Source organism: Solanum pennellii, chromosome 1 (assembly GCF_001406875.1).
Source record: "Solanum pennellii chromosome 1, SPENNV200".
Classification (NCBI taxonomy): domain Eukaryota; kingdom Viridiplantae; phylum Streptophyta; class Magnoliopsida; order Solanales; family Solanaceae; genus Solanum; species Solanum pennellii.
In genome coordinates, this window is record NC_028637.1 from 4,535,301 (window position 1) to 4,548,813 (window position 13,513).

At 28.9% G+C, this 13,513-nt stretch overlaps 1 protein-coding gene across 1 annotated transcript; it reads left to right on the top strand.

Annotated features, from left to right (window-relative positions):
- The first annotated feature begins 3,470 nt into the window (after positions 1–3,470).
- Positions 3,471–5,849, top strand: LOC107027304 (GEM-like protein 5). The gene is made up of 3 exons (XM_015228483.2): positions 3,471–3,781; positions 4,630–4,904; positions 5,503–5,849. Exons 1-3 carry the CDS (start codon positions 3,553–3,555, stop codon positions 5,698–5,700), a joined length of 702 nt encoding a protein of 233 aa, XP_015083969.1. The 5' UTR covers positions 3,471–3,552; the 3' UTR covers positions 5,701–5,849.
- The last annotated feature ends 7,664 nt before the right edge of the window (positions 5,850–13,513 follow it).

Sequence of the window (13,513 nt, forward strand, 5' to 3'; positions counted from 1 at the left end):
AGCCCATATTGACGGTTCTAACTCTTTTATTCGAATTAATATAAAGAATTATCATACCTTCTTTCTTTAATTTCTATTTCTAGTTTCTTCCATTCCATAAAATTATTTTGACACTATAACATTTAAGAAAAAAATACTTTTAGAGAATGGAATTGTCACCCACAACTATACATTTGAGCTTCGCTTTTCGGAGTTTGTCATTTTGAATTTGGGATGTAGAGGCAGGGGCAAATCAAGCATATTAGTGACCTAAAATAAAAATTAAATGGGGCCTTAAACTTGAATTGTTGCTAACTTGTATATAATTGATTTCTTCTAGTTTTCAATTGATGATATAATCATTCTTATTTAAATTATTTTTAATGAGATAAAGTAGTCCAAATATGTCAAATTTCTTCTAATATATATTTCCTTCATTTTTCATGAAAAGTTAACTCTTTCTACAAATAGTATTCAATATTTGTTAAAAAATAATAACTCATAACCTATTATTATTAAAAATGAGGCCCCTTAAAGTGAGGCCTTAGGCACATATCTTTTTTTAATACTGTCGAGCCGCCCCTGTGTATAGGTTCAATTTTTTATTTATGTGTGGTGTTATGGAGCTTGAATCGATAAACTAAATTGACACTGATGGTGATATTGATGACGTTGAAATTCGAGTTTGATAAATTAAAATAATGTTGAATAACTTATGGAAATCTCATTAGTTTAGATGTTAAATATGTTTGTAATTTTACAAATCTTATCAGATTTTGAACTTCAAATACATGTATTTAGCGCGTCTAGATACATCCAGATACATGTATCTTAGATAGGCATAATGCATAAATACGTCCTTTAACTTGACTTCATTTTACATTTATACCCTCCAATTTTGGGTATGCACAAATAGACACTTAAATTTGTATAAAGTTAAACAAGTTAAACCATGAGTCCTACGTGCCAAATGCATGTAGGACACCACGTAGGACAAAAATGATATGTAGTATGTCATGTAAGACATGTGTGTTTATTTGTTCAATTTTATATAAGTTTAAGTGCTACTTGTGCACACCCAAAATTAAAGGACATAAATGTGATTTGAAGCAAAATTAAAATACATATTTATGTATTATGCCATCTTGGATACATGCAATCTTATAGATATTGTATCTAAGTGGATTCACATGTATGTCTCTGACTCTCTGGCTCGCACTCTCCTCTCTTGCTCGTCTTTCTCCCTGTATCTAGTGTGATTCACATGTATTTAGAGAATGATTCACATGCATCTGAGAATCTCGCTCACCTCACTCCTATCTCATTCGCCTCTCTCCTTCTCTCGCTCGTATCTCTCTATTTTAGTGTATGTGAAAAATGTGTCTCTAAGTGTACTTACTTGAAATCTGGTATGAGATTATTAATTAGTAAAATAATTAGTGATTATTTTAAATTATAGAAAGAATTATAGTGTATATGATAAGAATGTTTGTCTAATTGGATAGTTTTACCAATAATTCTCTACTTGGTATTTTTTCAATTCATTGAATAATCTTGATAAACTTATATCTCGAGTTTGGAGGTGCTCATTTGATGAAGTTTTGGATCAAATACTATATTGATTTTCGAAGATTTATTTGTGTTACTTGTATTTCATATATACATCCAATTTGTATGTCATAATTCATATTATTTGTATGTCACGTGTATATTATATGTATATCACTTCTATGATGTATAATATTGATGCACATGATACACAAAATATAGGTATACAAGATACGTAAATGATATAGATATGACATACATGATTTTCTTCGATTTTTCTTATATTAAAATTAATTTGGATTTGTCGTAGATCCACCCAATCCTCATAATCGACTCCTCCCAAGTTATTTCCAATTGACCAGATTGAGCAACGCCCAAATTAATTTTCAATACAATTTTTTTGTTTAATTGAAACCTAATTTGCTTTCGTAAATAAGAAATAATTTTACCCCAAAACTCCGAAGACATATATGCCACATATATTCCTTTCTACGTTGTAACAAAATGAAAAAAGTCTTTTATATTGAGTAATAAATTGGAATCATTATATTTATATAACTAGCAAAAAAAAAAAATCGGGCCAATAAGGGTTGTGGTGAAGTGATAAATACTTATTTATCCTTAATCAAGATGTTTCAGATTCAAATCATCTAAGGTACAGAGTTACTTTTGATAGAGAGCGCTCTACGAGACTTTCTAGTGAGAATCCAAATTTAGTCAGATTTCAATATGAATATCGAACAATTGTGTAAAATAATGCACAATTCAAAATATTTAATTGATATTTAACAATGTGTATATTTATTAAGGTTAATTATTTTTGTTGTAATGATAGACTTATTTAAATTTTGTAATCCAAGAGATGTCACATAAATTTTATTTCAAAATACTTGAGTTTTCATTTTAAATTTATGATCAAATTTAGATTGTTCGACTCTCAAAATTTAAATTATATTACATAAATTAAAACAATAAAATATTAGGAAACACCTTAAGTATGAGTAATTTCTTAACATAGTAGACTACACAGAAAATAAAAATGAAAAAGGTAAGAAGAATACATATTTTCTTTTTCTCAGGATCGTTCGATAAAAGCATGTATTAAAAAAATAATGTATAAAGTATTTTATTTGGTATATTTTCTCAACTTGTCAAACACTCTTTTTGGTATTATAATACGTATAACTAATATATAAAATATTATTGTATTATGAACACAAAGGATTTTAATGCATGATTAAATAAATACTTCCTCTATTATAAAAAGAACGATCTTAATATATTTTTAGTATATTTTAAAAAGTATGATTTCTTACTATTTTTGATAATATTTTATTGGAAAAAACTTATTTGTATCGGGTGTTTACACTAAGCCAATGCAATACGTGATTTAATGAAGTAAAACACATGTAAATTAATTATGGTTAAGTAAAATGTACTATTAATTTAAACATATTACATGCATGTATTGACTTGATGTCAACAACATGTGCGGATAAGTTTTACACCATTTCACTTTCAGCTATCCATGTAGCATATTTAAGGCCACAAGATTAAAAAATAGCTATATACATTGACATAGCTTTAATATAAGATCATAATATTCAAAAGTCTTCTTTATTTTCTTAAACTTCGTATCAAGTCAAACTAGATCATTTTTTGTGAAACGAAGGAAATAATATGCATGTTACTTACAACCTATCAAACAATCCCAAAATGTACTTGTTTGATGTCTCTTTCTCAGAGACGATTATAATTTCTTTGCTGATTCGAACCCACAATTTTGTAACTTAAAGTGAAAAGCGTTAGCAACTCGCTTGAATTGAAACTTAGCTTCATTTTGCAGCATAGTAATATATAATAATCAAGCAAAAGGAAAACGCGTTTTACAGAATATACTTATCCTTTACATATATAAAAATTCATTTTTTTCCCATTCTACTAATTAAAGCAAATTCTTAGGCACAATCTTTTACAACCTTTTTTCTTGTGTGAATAATAAAAATTTGATCATTTTATATTCATATGGATCATCAAAAATTAGGCACCAATATTATGAGTCCTCCATCAGTCCCAAATCACTATAAAAAATTTCATGATCAAGAAAAGAGACATGATTTTCAAACTCAACAACCTTACCTTGTGTATTCCCCTGTTGTTAAGCCTAACAACAATCCAATTGACTCTGTTTCTCATGTCTTCAATTCTTGGACTAACAAAGCTGACACTATGGCCCGTAACGTCTGGCGTAACTGTGAGTTCTAAATTATTTATACTGTCAGTGTATATTACTTAAAAACTCTTTAATCGTATCATTTAACAGTGGTTGGTAAGATAGTTTGTTGTATTCATTTGATTGATATATGCAAAGAGTTCACACAATATTTTTGTGATCAATAGTTGTGTAGGAAGTGTTGTTGCCTCTTATTATTAAATTTATGGGGGTTCGGTGAATCCAGTAATTTTGATTCAAATTCTATATTTATCTTATGAACATGTATATATAAGCTCTTAATTTAGAATCATATGCTGGAATTTCGAATCTATAAACTTCAAATCTTAGTGCCACGTGTGAATTTATTTAGACTAGTAGTCTTTTGCTCTTGTTTGGTCAAAGTTGAAACTTGAAAAGTTGAATTTTTGAAAATTGAAGTTATTTGGGTGGACGTTTCAAAAATTGGTCTGAGCTTGTTTAGACGAGTTTTTGAGAACTTAAAAATATTTGAAGATCAAATTGTCAAATATAAATTTTATGGTCAAACATATATTTGAAAATAAATTTTCAAAAAATTCTTCTTATGGTCAAAAAGCTAGTTTTTTTCTAGCGTTGTAGTCATCTTTCACGAAGTACGAGGAATTGCCCTATTAAGTAATCGAAAGCGGGGGATAGCCCATAAATTCCTTTATCGTTGTGGAAAAAGAATACTTAAAATGCGGGATTATATGTTTAAAACTATAAATTACAAGAAAAAAAGATAGCTTGATGCCCAAAGCATCCTGCGTTAACAAGATTCAAAAAAAGGCTACATAGCGTACCCTAATGTCAGCATTAGTGGTTGGTCCAAATATATTGATATATCTTTGTTTGTGTTCATGTTGTAGTGAAAACTGGTCCATCAGTATCAGAAGCAGCATGTGGTAAACTCAAATTAACAGCCAAGGCATTGACAGAAGGTGGATTTGAACCACTTTACAAGCAGATTTTTGCAACAGATCCAAATGAACAGTTGAAGAAGACATTTGCTTGTTATCTTTCTACAATAACTGGTCCTGTTGCTGGAACTCTTTATTTGTCATCAACCAAACTGGCTTTTTGTAGTGATCGTCCCTTATCTTTTCGAGCTCCATCGGGACACGAAGCTTGGAGCTACTATAAGGTAATTTTAATACTTTAGTCTTCTCGTTACTTACTAGAAAAATCCCATCAAGATAGATCGTGTTAATAACTTATACTTCTATTAAAGGGACGAGGGTGTAGTGAAGTACATTATGTAGCGAGATAGATTACTCAAAGTTGATGATCTTTGACTTTTGCTAGTAAAGGTAAAAACCTTTTGTATCTTGTTAGTCGGGTCTAAATAAAATTTTTTACTAATATAATAGAAGGTAAGACAGACTTTCGTGTAACCTATGTGTGCTCTTCAATTGATTGGTGAATAAATAACTTTAATTATAGAGTCTTGTGAATCAAGCATGACACACTTTCTATTAGCTCATTGTATCAAGACGAACAAGTATAAGAAATTAGTGCTTAGCGGTATATAACCTCAAGTTTTTTTTTAAAAAAAAGTAGAACTATACCGCTTTAAACAAAATTTCCCTCTTTGGTTACAAAAAGTATAACTATCCAAGCTCTTTCAACTTGTCAACGCTGAAAAATGTTACTTAACTTATACCACTTGTAAGTGATTTAGCACGACGTTCGTCACTAATTTGTCGCTGAATAGCTCATAGCTAACTTGAGTGTCTATGTAGGTGGCAATACCATTGGCAAACATTGGAAGTGTCAATCCAGTAGTGATGAGAGAAAATCCATCAGGAAGGTACATTCACATTGTCACAATAGATGGTCATGATTTTTGGTTCATGGGATTGATTAATTTTGAGAAAGCAAAGCATCATGTCCTAGAGACTTTATCACATTTTAGAGGCCAACCTTATGGTGGATATTGAAATGTATGCCTATTTGTTTTGTTCCTCTATGTATTTGGAAGAGATATAATAAATGTACCATTACTATTAAGTTTCTCTGGTTCAGATTAATTATCGTGTTTCTCTTTTATACATAAAAGAAGTTATTAATGAGAAGAATATTTTGATTAGTGTACTTTAATTTTTTTTTATCTTTATAAGAAAAAAACCCTTGACTTGATCAAAGGACATCGCTTGTTTTTTTTGAATTGTTCAATTCTTTTTTAAGGATATTGACACTTGTATTTAATTCTAGTGATTGTTTTAGCCTAAGATTAGGTTTAACAATTGAAGTTTAAAAAGATTGACATTTTAGGGCAACTTTCATCTATAATCAACAATTTATTAGAAGGTAAATATCCTATTCTTGTTTTATGCATTATTATATATCTATTCATATAAATTTTTGAAATATCAAAATTACGTATATTTTTATTCTTGACTGTAGTCGACGAGGATTCTATTTTTTCATCGAAAAACAAAATCTAAAACAAAAGTGTCATTCGATTCTTAAAGGATTGGATCTAAATTTGAGGATTTCATAAATTTCAACTTCTCTTCCTTCTTTTTCTCTCTTTGATTGAATGTATATGTGAGAGTTAGTGTGATTGGAATAGGTTGAAAATGAATAAACAAGAATATATACAAATTTTGAGAAAGATTAGAAGTGACTTGGACTTATTTTAAGTGAAAAATCAAACCTATAAAATGGCTTTGTGAAATCACACTTGTATATTCTGTATATCACCCACAACTTCCCATTGTTTTACACCGGTATACATGATATATAGGAGTGATATACGTAATTATACACGAGATGCAAAACATTTGTTAATTGAGATCTTGTTTTATGAGCTTGGTATGTAAAGCGCTTAATCCAAATGTGTTTCCACCTATTCAACTTAAGTTTCCTTGGTTAGATGTTGAATTTAGGTGAAATATTTTGTTACTCGACTATTGTGTGTAAGCTATTTATTTTAAAAAGGGCAACTTTCACATATAGCAAACAAAAAATTCATATTTGTATGCTATAGCAGCAGAGGGAGAGTGGCGAGCGAGAATGGGAGAGTGGCGAGCGAGATTTTTGGGAGAGAGACGCTTGGCAAACTTTGGCTAACGTTTGCTATGGAGCACAATTAAATTAAACCATAGCTGCTCCATTTATTTTAGGTTATTAGTTTGCTATTATATATAATTTTCCCTTTTAAAAATAGGTTAGGTCAACTAACGATACATATTTCCGTTATGAGCAGGAAAGAGAAGTGTATGATCTCGTGAATTGCTTCTATATATAAGTTCACAAGTTATAAGTAAAAATCATAGCATTCTATTCATAGATAAATCGATTTAATCATCTATTAACCAATCATGTGGAACTATTAACATCGTTAGAGATGGGGAAAAAGAGAAAGGGTGTTGAGGAAACAATTTTGTTGGACCTAAGATTTAGGACCCGTTTGGCCTCAAGCATACATGGAAAAAACTTAAAAGAAAAATTTGAAAAGTGGTGTTTGATCATATAACTTGACAAATAAAAAAAAATAAAATATTATTAATTTTTTTAAAATTTTAGAATAAAATTAAACCAAATTTAAATCAAATAAAAGTTAATTTATTTAATCAATTTAATTCAATTTTCGATTTTAATCGGTTTAAACCATACGCACCCCTTTGTGCAAAACAATTATACGCTCCCTTTCTTATTTGAGCTATTTATTTATATATTTATAGAAATTTCTTAATTTAAAATGTGAGACCTTTTCCGTTATATATTTTTTTTGTTCCTATAAGAGATTTATTCATCTCAGCCATCTTTTTGTTTAGTGATTTAGTTGTTCTTGTTATTTAATTCACATCTTTATTAATTGACATCTTATTAAGGTTATTTATATTAAAATAGTATTAAATTAAAAAATGAAAGAAAAAAATGCATGTACGGATATTTGATTTTTTTAAATTCAATTGGTTCTACTGTATCTAATTTACAACTAAAAAGGGTAGTTATTTTTTAAAATATCCCATCTATGTAAGTGGGAATAAAAGAACAAGTCGGATTTTCAACTTAGCCCAGTAATCATTCAAAAATTTGAATAATACATTTACTTCTAATCAAAGTACTTTTCCCTTGCTCTTACCCCCCCCCCACCCAAACCCTCGGTTCGCTTCAGTTTGGTTTTATGTATTATTTGTTTTTAATTTTTAAATGTGCTAAATCAATAAGATATGTTTTATCGGTTTTTGGCTTATTGATTTTGGTGTTTAACGGTTCAATTTTCGATTTAACCAATAAGAAAATGCTTATAAAACAAAAATATGACATCGCTAATAAATTTGACGAGACAAGACAATGATGTAATTTTACAAATGCTCATACAATAAATAGCATGTGTAACACAAAGAGAAATTAAGAGAAATGGGGTTCTTAATTTAGGTTTTGACGATTTGTATAATGTGAAGTTGTCAATTCAAAATCACAGTGAAGTATGAATTGAAGGATAAATGACACATACATAACTAGTAAGATATTGAGATTAATATTTAATATTTATGTATAGGTAAAAGTAATAAAATATTATAATCTTAATGAGTTATCGTTTACTCAATAATCTAATATTAAAAATCAATACCGAACCGATAATTAACCCGATAATTTTCTTTTATAAAATCATTCAATAATCGTTAACTCAATAATATTTTTTCGATTCAATTTATCGATCAATTGGATTTTTACACACTTTCATTTAAAAGTGAACAAAAATAATAATATTAATAAAATATGAAAAATTCCTGACAAAATGTCATATAAAATATAAAGAACATTTACCTAGATTATTAAGAAGTGTAGAATAGAACACTTTGAATAATGACAAAATATAATAGTTGGAATTAACAAAAAAGTATAAAAGTGATTCAATGAAATAACAGAAGATTCGAAGAGGAGACAGAAACAAGAACATGCTTCTTTCATAAAGGAAACAAACATGCACAGAAAGATTCCCTTAAAGAGAGGAATGTGTATGGAGAAATTTGAAATTATAAAAAGGTGAGGTCAAAGAAGTGGCAAATTAGATCGTAAATTTTAAAAATCTTTTTATTTATGTAAATATTAAATTATTAGCCATGACATGTTTTGGCAAGAAGTTTTTATTTCTTTAATTCGGTGCAGATTCAAGTAGTGCCTCATAAATTGAAACATATTGAGTGTCTTTTTATGTGTTCTTGGACACATTTAACTCTTTGAATAAGCTTTTCAAATTGAGTTAAATTTTTACGTTTATTTCTTTTATTTGGTATTAGAGCCTGATATCTCTATACCACACTTATCACTCTTTAATTGTCATATCCAAACTCATAAGTTGTGATGACATCGATGTTTCAAATCAATAGGTAAGCCAATCCAAATATCTTACCATCAAAGTTAATATAACAAGCAAAAGGTAAGTGATAAACATAGTATCTCAAGATTAAGTCTTTTAAAAGTAAATGTGAAAAAACTTGATGTCATAAGTACAAGAGCTTATAAAATATGGTGCAAGCCTGAAACTAAAATGATCAATCTAAATACAAGAAATATCCCATTTGAATACCAAAATAATATAATCAATAACGAGATAGAGACAGATCTTGGATTCGACAGTAATCGGGGTGTAATGCCAAAACTTAAACTAATAGAAATATATCTTATTATATGATATAACCAATTGACCTACATAATTAAAAAAAATTAATTAAAAGCATAAAAATTGTAGAGAGAGTCTCTCCATAAAGAAAACTCTTAAATGTCTATATTGTGGATAATATTGTGTTTATAGTAGGAAAAAGGAGTCTTCACTTTATAGAGATCCATAAAAAAATCAAATATGAAAGAGAGATATATTTTTCTTTAAAAAAGAAGTTAAAACATTTATGATAATACTTTATCTTTTCCTTCAAAAGAGAAATAAAACTCAAACATGGTAGGATAATTAGGACAAAACTCTAACAGATTTCCACTTTTGGCTGGATGCTCTTTATAAAATAATCTTGATCTTCTTTTTTCACACAATCTTCATGTATCACTATTTCTTACCATGATTTAAAAAATTTATACGGATTAAAAATTGAAGCTCTCTGTTTAAAGTTATGAGTAATGTTGAAAGTGAAGCTGATGCGTTAAAAGTAAGATGCAAGGATTAAAGTGGAGCCCGAGCGTTAAAAAGGGCTGAAAGTTGAAGTCCATGTGTAAATAAGCATGAGTTGTAAATAAATTTTGTTCTTAAGGATGGAGCAACGGTGTTGTTGAAAATATATTTGATTTTTTTTTTCACATGTAATAATGCAAACATCTTTGGTATCATCACATTGATTGCAATGATCTGAAAAAATCTTAAACATGTCTTCCGGTTCGTTCTATTGGATCATTGAATCATGTGCTCTATTATCACTTGTTGGGTTCGAAAGTAATCAGAATATCATGCGAAAGCTTATAATTTCAAATCATATCATGATAAATTACACAACACATAAAACTATACTAATGGAGACATATATCATTATATGATATGACCAATTGGCCGACATGATTTTAAAAAAAAACTAATTAAAAGCATAAAAGCGGTAGAGAGAAAGTCTCATCGCAAACAAAACTCTCAAATGTCTACATTGTGGATTCTATTGTGTTCCTAATATAAAAAAATCAGATCTTCAATTTATAGAATTTCATACATTTCTCCCGAGGAAAGAATAGCCAAATATGGAAGAAAATTATATTTTTCTTTAAGGAAAAGTCAAAGTATTTATGCTAACACTTCAAATTTCCTTCAAAAAAAAATATAACTCAAATATTGTAAGAAAATCATGGAAAAACACGATTATGTGTGGGTCACAGGACAACCAAACAACTCACCACAAGATAATAAAGCTCAGACTTAGAAAACTCCATGAGATGCGCTCCTATTCGAATCCAATCTATACCACAAAAGAGTGCAATAAATGTATAATGAGTACAAAATCGCATGTACTCAATATGTCTCGTAAAACGAGAACAAAAAAAAAGTGACATGAGTATACATAAGAAAAATATTTTTTAATTTTGTAAGTCTACGTTATACGTATCAACCAAGTTTCACCCAATAGGAATAATCAAATGTCACGTAATGTCCAAATACCAATGAAGCACATAATCAAACAAGAATAAAAGATTTAATGAGATTCAATGCAATGCAACATCATGAAATGATATGCTTCAAATGACAAGTACTCTTTCAATCGTATGTATACGATAGTTCTTGAAAATTCATCGAGAGTTAGTGATCATGGGGGACTCTCAAGGTCTATAGTTATGCCGACCCGAACGATCTCTCCTATTTATGCGAAAGATCTCATTGCACTATTAATCTATTAAAAAAATAAGTCCTCCCTAGCACATACAATCTACACATACCTAATTTATAATCATAAAATGATCTCAAGACGAACGATCTTCATGTGTCAGATCCTTACTCATGTTCAATCTCATGTTAATGCATGTGCACAATATAAGAACAACAAAAAGGGATGATGATACATCTCAATCAATCAAATGTTTATATAACATATAATTACCACAATCATCACAAACATACGGATTTAATAAACATAAAACCACACAAAAGAAATCACCTAATCTTGATGTCAATTAATTTGTCAAAGACTCATATATGCTAAATTTATAGCTCTTTGAATCAACTTTTAATATTGAGATAAGTTCTAAAGTTTGTGTTTTTATTTGGTATTAGAGTCCAACATCCCTGTCTCACACTTTTCATTTTCAAAAACTTTAAAATTTTATATAATTACATAAATGTTAAATTGATAGATATAACATATTTAAGCTAGAAGTTTCATAAGTTCTTGTTTCTTAAATTCCGCGAGGATTCAAGTTATGTCTCATATATTAAAACAGAGTTTTGTATCTTTTTATATATTCTTAGACATGTTTAATAACTTTTTAAAACAATTTCTCGAATTGAGTTAAGTTCTAAGTTTTTTTTTTTTTTGATATCAGAGTCAGACATTCTTGTATCATACTTTTCACTCTCTAAATTTTAATAGTTTTGTAATTACATGAATACTAAATTAATAGCTACAACACGTTTAAGCGAGAAGTTTCAAAAATTCTTATTTGTTTCTTCAATTCTATGCACCATTCAAGTTATGTCTCATAAATTGAAAAAAAATCCTTTTATATGTTTTTAGATACTTTTGAGTCAACTTTTCGAATTGAGTTAAAATTTTAAGGTTTTTTTCTTCTTTTATTTGGTATTAGAGTTGGACATTCCACTATTATATTTTTTACTATCTCTAAATTTTCCGCGAAAATATTAAGTGTCTCATATTAATTGCGAGAATGAATTATTATCTTCTTATAAACAATTCTGACATCATAAGTTGTGTTTAATTTTGGAGCTGAGGACATGTCAATTTTCTCCCACGCAAGAGTCCCTACTTATCCCATAATGTGACTTCTCTATCTTATTTTGATTCTTTCATTCCAATTAATGACACAATGTTGCTGCAAATGTGACCAATTTGTGCTCTTTTCATTATTGTGTGAATTCTTAGAACCACTCATTAATTAATGGTTATTTTTAGAAGCGGGTCTATGAGGAAGTGAAGGTGTTCATCTGAATTTTTTCGATAAAAAATTACATTATATATATAGATTTTTTTTTTATATTTAGTATTATATTTTGATTTTGATAACACAAGATTTGTAGAGGTTGAATTAGTAGTTTAGAGGTTCAAATTAGTTCACGTTGAGGTTTCGAGTTTAAATCCCAATACTAAATTCTTTATTTTTCGAATTTTTTTATTGAAAATTTTGAATCCTCTAGTACTGTATGGGTCAAAGTTTAAAATTTAATTTGTCATCGAACTCATAGTCCTCATAGTCACACTCCATGACAGAATCTGAATTTTTACTTAGGAGGTTCATAATATGAAAAGATAAATACTTGACGAAGGTTCAATATCTACGGTATATACATAAAAATAATTTTAATCATATATAAACATCTCAGACCTTGTTTATGTACTTCATCATTTTTCTAATACAAAGACAAAATCTAACCAAAAGTCATTGAGTTCTTCTGAACCTCCGTAAGTCCTAATTTAAATCCAAGAATCGATCACCCAACAACAACTTAAACGCTTGACTTCGTCCATTCGAAAAAAAGAATGACCTCTTATAACACGATTTAATCATCAATTATTTTCACAATTCAAATAATATTCGACCGAATAAACTCGTAACTAATACTCTCCCTCGTTTAACCAACTTGACTAGTAAAAAGAATATTTGTGTGTGGTGTGTGGGGTTGGGAACAATGAAAAATGTAGAGAGGGACGTGTCTATAGTGAGTACATGTTGTCTCACTCTATCAACATCTACGAATATTAATACATTGGCCCCCAAACATCGATATTTCTCCATCCTTTGCTCTGCCAAAACTCTTGCACCTTTCTGTCTAGATTCCTTTCTCCTGCTAAATAATATCACCTTCTGCCATGCATATATATATATATATATATATATATATATATATACACACATATACATATACATACAAACCTAAAGTAAACCAAAAAGTTTCTTTTACCTCTCCCTTGTCCCTTTCTCTTTACTTTCTACCTATTTACAAACCTAGTTACCTACTAGTAAATATATATATATATATATATATATATAACTCGTAACAGATTAAAACTAATTATGATACTAATTCTGCTTCTTCAACGGTCTTGCTTGCTAGGTACACTAGATGCGTGTGATTGG